We start from the raw sequence: 8905 nt of genomic DNA, 5'->3' as shown, positions 1-8905 counted from the left end.
TAGCTAGGTCAAACTTTATAATCACTCATTTTTTTTTCCATCTCTGCTTGCTTGAGTGAATGGCTTCTCGCACCAGTATGATGTTATCCATTATTATATGATTATGAATAAATCCACCTTGATTTTCAGAAGACTGGCTTTCCAAAAGAGGTTGATCATGTTTGCAATGTTTTTTGTTATTATCTTGTAGAAGGCATTACAAAGAGAAATGGGTCAAAATATATCAAAGGAGGATGGGTTAACTTCTTTCAAAATTTGGACTAGGAATGCAGAGTTGAACCCACCTTCCATTTGGAAAATTTGGGAACATGAGATACCATTCTGATTAAATCCTTCTTTATTAATACTCAATAGTGCTTGTAGAAGTGTACTGAGAAACACTTTGGGCCAGGGCCTTTATCAAGATCAAAGGAATCTAGAGCTTCTTGAACCTTATCAACTAAATTTGATTTTTTTTTAGGTTGTTGTTTTGTTTTAGAGAGACTAAACAAGGGATAGGTTCAAGCATAGATGCTTTTACTTCTACATCCAACATAGGTTGTTCTTTGTAAAAGTTAGCAAAGTGCTTTGTTGTAGTTTCCTTTATTCAAGTACAAGTGGATAAAGTGGCACCCCCAAAAGTGGTGATTTTATCGTTAGTATTCCTCCATACTCGTTGTTTGGCTTGCTTATGGAAACAAATTTTGTTTCGATCTCTTGCCTTTGGCCACAGACTTACAGATTTGAGTTACCAAAGTCTCCTCCATTCTCAATTATGTTTGAATTTTTTTATTTTTTTTTTGCCATACGAAGTCTATGAGTTATGGTTCGTTGCTTTAATTTTTTCTTGGATTTCTTTTAGCCAAAGTGTAAGAGATAAGATCAACTTCTTTTCTTTTGATACTTTATTCTTAGCCCAACTTCTGAGAGCTAGCTTGTCTTGCTTTATTTATTGCTCCCGATTGTGAATCAAAGAGCCCTTGATCCATTGGTTCCACGCATTGGAAACAAGCTCGAAGAAGTGGGGATTGGGTCCAGATGGTGTTGTATCCCAAGAGAGGATTTAAGATTGGGGAGTGACATTTTCTTAAAGCAGGGAGTTGTTGACTATAAATCTATTGAGCACAACCATGATGTGGCTAGGTACTAGATGTCTGTTTGACCAAGTGAGTTTTCCTTCAAGGGGCTTCAGATCTACCAAGTCAAGGATTGAGATAAAGGTCTCTCATAGATTCTCTAAAAGGAACTATGATCAAAGAGCCCCCTTTTTTTCCCCAAGCATGAATGGTGGTATTGAAATATCTTAAAAAATGCTATTATGTTCCCAAATTGTATCTTTTAGACTTAAGAGATAATTTCAACAAGCAAGTTTGTAAAAGATATGAGTTTGACACATACACATTAACAAACTTGACCATCTTACACGATGAACTGTTTTGCTTTTCTAGAGAGGATTTTTTCTTCCAATTTGGTCTCTTGGGCCAAAAGAACTTGACGGTTCCCATCTTTGATTAGATTCCTTACTAATTTCCATTTTTCATCACTTCTCAGGGCTCCACAGTTCCATGACATGGATTTCATTATCTATTGTTTGTTTTGGGAACTCCTTTTGTAGGAGGAACTAAATTTTCTTTAGAGTTTCTCGTGTTTTTGCTATAACAACCTTTTACAGTGTATTATCTCCCTATTCCTTTTTCTTGATATGCCTGTTCTTCTTGTTTTTACTTGATGTATTTTCTTCCTTGCTTCTTTATAAATTTACTAAAAGCAAAATCATTGATTGCTTCATCTTTTGATTGTTCCTCTCTCTTGTCAAGTTCCAGGAGAACAACACCTATCCCTGATCTATAGTTCCCTGCATTTTTAGAGATCATAGAGCTGGCTAGTTGAGAAGTGGGGAATCCTATTTTCGAGGTGTGGAAAGGAGCATCTTCAAGAGTAGACATTTCGGTTTTTCCCGTTCTTTTTCTCGTTGTTTTGATTCAATAGGGTCTCCAAGTGCACCAGTACTAGGAGAGGAGTGAGGGTTCAAACTTGAGGGTGGGGGTTCTTTTAATGGATATCGAGAACCTGAGGGTTGAGGAGGCTTTTGTGGGGGGCCGGGAGGGGGGTCATGGATAGCTCTCCTTCTCTTAGGTTATTACAATTGTTCTTCTTATTATGGTTGAGATTCTCCTATAGGTTTTTAAGGGCATCCAAGAGAAAAACATCCATACTCGTGGTAGGTTTTATACTTAAATGGAATCTGATCTTGATCCACTTGTTGTAAGAAAGTCCAATTGTATTGGGTTGACTAGATTGCTTCTGGTAGTCCTTTCTCTAGGTATACTTCCACACAACTTATGACACATGCAAATATTCCATCATTAGGTTCAACTTTATCTATGTATTTTCCGAGGGCAGTTCCTCTATTTTAAATGTTCTCTTCGTTCCAACTATGGAGAGGGAAATATAGAAGCTTTATCAAGATCAAGACTACTTTGGGTACATTACTTTTAGGGTTTAAGTCCAATTTCCATTTATTTAAATACAATCCCTGAACCCCCTATGAAATATGGTCCACTCTTGAAGATCAAATCTCTAATTGACTTTTCTTTGAATAGAAAGGTGAAAAAACATCTCCCATAAAAGGATAATGACAACTTACCTTTTATCAATGGTTTCAAATTCTTTTCCACCCATAAGCATGAGTGAGTGGGGTGATGACTATATACCTGTGCATTACTCGATGAGGCCCCTTTTTACCAGACAAAAAGGCATGGGCCATGACTGTGATAGAACTACAATTTTTGGAATGTCTTTTAATCTTTTCACACAATGTGAGTACTGCAACTTTGTCGATTTTCTCTGGGCTAAGACAAGGGTGTTAAAAGCTTTGATATTCGATATGGGTGGGGGGGGTGTTGGGGAGAGATGCCTTCTCATGAGGAGAAACTCATTCTCAAGTGCATAACTACCGACAACAAGGGTTTGGTGTGCAAAGCTCTTAAAGGCTGTTGTATGTTTCTATATGTTGAATTATCATTATAGAATCCCCCACCACAAGTAGTTACTTAGTCCCTTTATCGTTAAGAATTGGAAAACCTTATAGCGATGCCAATATCTTAGGTTGATTTGATGATCTCGCTTATTCCCCAAACGAAACTTATTACTTTATTTCTTTTGGGATCTAAAACATCGCCTCTCTCTATTTGTTTTTTGGTATTAAGAGGAATCAACAACTCAGTCGAGCTTGTACTCATGAGACATAGGGTCGATTCCAACCATTACCACAATAACTTCTAGGTCAACACATATACGTCCCTACACATGATTCATATAATAAATCAATAAATTTGAACCTCAAATTTATATAACATCTTCATATCATGGTGATCGTCAATCAAATTACACCTCAAGGGCAAAACATCATCTCACTTAACGTTCATTAAAATTAATATATTCCTATCATAGCTTTGCTTTTACATTTCTCTTAACCATGGGTGATTAATAAAATAACAATAATATTTTTAAACCTCTTCCTTTCTTAAAAAAAATATTAAAAAGTATATGAAGGTAAAATTAAATTATTATTTTTTTAAACATAAATAAATATAACATGTTATATTACTTAATAAAGTAACAATAATATTTTTAAACCTCTTCCTATCTTGAAAAATTAAATTATTATACATAAATAAATATAACATGTTATATTATTTAATAAAGTAACAATAATATTTTTAAACTTCTTCCTATAAACAAAAAGTTAAAGATAAAATAAAATTAGTATATTTTTAAACATAAATAAATATGACATTTATCATCTAACTTAACCATGGCAACACTTCTTGTCGATGCAACAAGTTACATACAATGCCATGCTGAAACCATCCCCAACTCAATATTGACTATGGAATGTTAGATAAGGGAATCTTACCACTACATTTGGGGTCTTCTCCCTTCCATCCAAGGAACACCTGACCCTGCCGAGGACGGTGCTTCGTCGGACGCCAAACACGAATGAAATGAGGCAAAATGTACCCAGTTTACGAAGGTAAATTGGTTTATATAGTCGATCCTCACCAAGATTATTATTGTTTGGGCGAAGAATCGAGTGTTGCTCCCATTCTAAAAATCTCTGTAAGACCATTGAAGGCCTCTGTTCCCATTGAAGGCAGCGGGGTTTGCTCTTGACAGCGTCACGGATTGACAGGGACTTGCTGGGGATCGAAGGTGGGAAGCGACCGGCGAGGAAATTCGCTGTTTGGTATCGTTAATTTGCAGAAAAACCCTGAGAACGGAGAGCCGAAATGCATGATTTTGATTAATGTCTCACCTAAAGAGGCCAATCAGCAGCATTAACAGCGGCAGTAATACGAACAATAACAACAACAATAATAATAGTGGGACAGGTTCGGCCATGAAGAAGCCCAAGGGACAGTCTGTTCTTTATTCATTCGATAAGAACGGTGTCCAGCATTATGTCTCTTCGGAGGACGCAATGTTGGTGGATCTCAAGAATGAAGGATCCTCGGCCTCCGCAACGGCCGCCAATTTGTCAAGAAAGAAGGCCACCCCCCCCCAGCCCGTCAAGAAATTGGTCATCAAACCCTTTAAAGGTAAAACCCTGTTCAAGGGTTTCTTTGAATTTTGGATATTTTCTTTTTCGGAAATCTTGTGCTGGATTCTGGTTCTTTTCGTTCCTTTTTGATGTATTCAGTGCACACGCTACAAAATTTGCGAATTCTCAAACAAAGCCCTTTAACAAAATCCTCAAACAGAGAATAAGATAAATACACACAGACTACTCCGATAACATCATTCTATTCTTGCAATTTGCATAAAACGGGAAGCTTTTACCAATGCAAGGTTTTGCGAGTAGCAGTTGGGGGGCGGGGGGAGATGTTGAGGGAGTAAGGTGACTACTCGGGCGCTGTTGCCAATTTACACAATCTGGAAAGTTTGGGTGTAGGAAGGGATTTAGGGTTACTGGTGAAATTGTAGAGGAGTTGCAAATAAAATACGGTGTTTGCAGGTGGGGCTCTGTTCTTTTCAAGATTACAGAACTCATGCAATGAAACGAGTTTTTTCATCCCTGCAACTGCGCTATGGAAGTGTAATGATAGAAACCTACGTTACCAGACAATTGACCAATAGGCCTGTTTCTCGTTCTTGTTTCCGTTACCATCTCGATACTACATTAGAATATTGCTCATCAATTTCAAATACATAATATATTCACGCATCTGGAGGGGTGTCGCATATCTCGTCCCTTGAAACCTTCTAGCACCGTTTCATTGCCGCTCTCCCCACCCCCCTTTTCATTATTGTCTCTTATTTCTGCAACACTGGCTGGAGCCATCTATCCCTGTATATGCGTTTGCCCGTGTCTGATGTAGAGATGCATCAAGCGGTCAATAGGCTCGAAAGTGTCTGTATTTGACTCGAAGAATTCCTTTAGTTACTTTGACCTCTGTGATGCAAATGACGGAGGGGTCATATATCCCGGCCATGCCAGAACCTGGGCACCTAACAAGTATGAATAGTAGTTTGGTTTTAAACCTTGTATCTTTCAAAAGGAACGATAGTACTGTAATAGAGCTATGGATCAAGAAATCATGGTAGAGATGACTTTTTAAATACTATCTTCTTTGAATTTATATCTCCCATTTAAAAGTAGAGTGAAAACCAGGATCAATTACATAACATAACTAGGCTGGTTTCCAATGACTTCTCTCTCTCTCTCTCTCTTACACACGTGCAGAATAGTTTCAACAAGAACAAAAAGAAATATAAGTTCTCTCACAGGAAAATTGTTCAAAAGATAACATCTCCCAACGTCTCTGAAAATGTGTAGAGCTGTTACAGCCAATTCATACTTCAGAGTATTAGTTAAATTAAGGTGAATGAGACTTAAAGAGTTTTCCTGCCTTTTGAACCAGAAGTTGTTAAGTTTTGTTATGAATAATTGATGTTAACATTTATGACACACTTTCTTCTTAGAGATAAGAGGTTTTAAATTTTAATTGCTCTGTTTGTTGTCAATAGCTTCTGCTAGCTTCCATTACAATATCTGAAGATAATGGGCAGTCCTAACCCATAAATCAATCAACAAACAACATGCAGAGTGGGAGACATAGATGGCAAGGTATTTTTGTCAGGCACCAAATTGGACAATCATAGACCCCAGGAGAGAAATGGTAAGTTCAAAAGTCATGATGCAAAACTGAAACACTAGCTACATCAATCTGGAGCTGAGAAGTGTGGCACTGCAGGAAGAATTTGAAAAAATTGCAAGTGTGCTTGATATTGAAAGTTCAATGCCAAAATTGCAGTACTGCAGTTCTGATCTATGATAAGATTTGTGCCAAGAATCCATGATAGACACAATAGGAACCCACTCTAGCATGGCAATTAAACATGTGGTATTGAAGGTTGTGAAGAGTACTGTGATTGCAGAAAATTTATGGAAGGCTATGGAGAAATGGATAAAGAAGCTGGAGTGGGAAGGTGTTAAATGCATGTCTATTGACCTGCTAATAGGAGAGGAGAGCGTTCATTTGCTATGGATTGCTAGAATAGCTTGGAGATGAGATTTTGAGTAGAGTTCTGAATAAAAGCAACACCAAGGAAGCTGGAATTTCAGAATTCCCAAAGTAGTTGATCTGAGGTTTTGATACTAACTGATATTAGTATGGTCAATAACAATGCAAAAACAAGAATGCGAATTATAAAAGAAGATTGTTGCAACTATGCATGATGTACACTCTATATTGTATTAGGTATTTATGAAAGCACAAAATTGGTGGAGAGTGATCATCTTTGGCCAAGATTTTCAGGGTCACGAAATAGAAATTAGAGTTAGGTGAGTGATCATTGTTGATCAAGTCATACATGAGATATTCACATTGAGGTGGGTGGGATACAAAATATAAAAATCCATTTCTACACATATTTGGTCTAAGTACACTGGGAATTAGTGACCAAGTCTCATCATTACCTCCATTCCTTTCAGGATTGCCTCCAACAATAAGTTAAACATTGTGGATATTAAGTTAAAAAATAATGGCATATAATTAATGGGAAATAAAACAGCACACTAATGAGAATCTAAAATGCTATATTAAAAGTTGCAATTGCTAATCTGCTATCTTGCATATATATGATAAAGGATAAATGCTATGGTGAGAGATTAAAAGTACGTATTGTTACACCTCATTGTATGAGGTCTCACATTGTGATTTTCATCACATTGATGGGGGTTTGCAATTGGTACTTATGGAGCATTTGGATGGATTTGAGGGCACACACCTTTATGGAGTGTCTTCTCTTCTTGATAATAGATTACTTGATTGAGATCTTTGGTGGAGTGGATTCAGTTCTCTATGGTGGATGGTCATCTTATGGTTTGGTGCCACTTTCATGCCTCTAGTTTATGGATCATCCAATTTACATATGGATGCTTGCTACTTTGTTAGGTTTTTTCTTTGAGCATCATGGTGTTATTTGTTTGTCTCTAGGAGAGGGTGTTCTACATGATCCCTTGTTATTGAGTGTGTGGTGGTGACTTACTTAATGTTTGACAAAGTTAACACCCTTCATATGTTTTTATTTCGCATGGTGCAGATTTGGTGTGGTGATACACTTTTCCTTGGTGGGATCTCCCTAGGTGATATAACTTTACATCTTTGTAGCATTGCTATCACCTAGGGGGGTATCTATTTGATGATGCAAATGCCCTTGTCGATGTTAATTTCCTAACCCCAACAACTTGGTTACTTACATCATAGTAGATCAGATCTATTGAATAAAAGATATGGCTAAGATTTTAACATGTAAACAAAATATAACAATGGAAGTAAATTAAAACACCATTCTTGTACAAATGCACACATAATTTCTACCCTTTAAATTTGTTTTTTCATTAATTAAAGTCTACAACATACAATGACCCGCTTCTTTAGTTAATGTATCTCTAGGGAAAAATACCAATACATCAAAAACCTGGAATTAATTGAGCCGATCAGATCCTTGATTTGTCCTTTTGGTTTGCTATTTGATTTGGATCCTTCCCCTTGCTACCTCACACACTCTTCCTCAAACACTTCACACTTAGATGAAAGTCCTTCGCCCAATTAGTGAGATCTCATTTTCACAGTCTAGTGCTCAAGGTGTGTCTTCTCACTTAGCTAAGCATTCCTTTTATATGTTTGATTTATTGACCAAATCCACAACCCTAATCTCCATAGTGATTTAAGATTGAGATTAGATCTCATCGTCACTTGAGAATATAGGTTGAGATTCATCTAATTCACCAATGCCAATAACCTTTGAATTTCATTGGATAACTCACTATATCTTATGAAAGTCAACTACTTAGTCATTAAAGTAATTACTAAGATTAAAGGTCAGTTAGGTGACTTCCACATGGCTAAACACTTAGGATTGTGAAGAAGTACTTGCTTGAGCTACTAACATCAACAATCTCTCTTAGTGAAAAAGGTACTTTTGGAAGAGCCACTTGGAACTAGTTGTCCCTTCGGTCTTGGCACATTGCTCCATACCTCATCCTTCACCATGGCTTTCCTCCAAACCTTCTGGTTTGTTGCGTCTTCAATGATTTTACTCATTGGTGCCATGTAGTTCGAAGACTTCTTTGGAGGCTTGCTCTAGTTGAATGTGCTCTTAGGAGCCTCCACATGCACCTGTGTATCCCTCAATGTTTGGTCAAACCACTTGGGTGTCTTGACAAAACTTGAAGGCGCTATTGACTCCTCCCCACCTGAAGCTTGACTCCCTAAATTGGAAGCCTTCGCTTGCTACTCTACCTTTGGAGTCTCCTGCTCCTATTCCTTTGTCATTGCTTGTGGCAACTTATGAGACTTCCTAAATGCCAAGTTCTCCTTGAACTTAACATGCCTGTTGACATTTGTCTTCCTCTGTG

The 8905-nt window shown here is 37.3% G+C and overlaps 1 protein-coding gene across 1 annotated transcript in view; it reads left to right on the top strand.

Annotated features, from left to right (window-relative positions):
* Window positions 1-3911: 3911 nt before the first annotated feature.
* LOC149226378 (cullin-4-like) overlaps window positions 3912-8905 on the top strand; it is an 87751-nt gene continuing 82757 nt past the window's right edge. The window contains exon 1 of the mRNA XM_089377473.1: window positions 3912-4580. Coding sequence (XP_089233599.1) covers window positions 4289-4580 — 292 coding nt within the window. The 5' untranslated portion in view covers window positions 3912-4288. The remainder of the gene's footprint in view (window positions 4581-8905) is intronic.

Source organism: Pinus tabuliformis, chromosome J (assembly GCF_031772625.1).
Source record: "Pinus tabuliformis cultivar Carrire ecotype Pingquan chromosome J, CPIR1, whole genome shotgun sequence".
NCBI classification, from domain to species: domain Eukaryota; kingdom Viridiplantae; phylum Streptophyta; class Pinopsida; order Pinales; family Pinaceae; genus Pinus; species Pinus tabuliformis.
The sequence above is the reverse complement of the archived record's forward strand: the minus strand, read 5'-3'. Positions and strand labels throughout refer to the sequence as shown.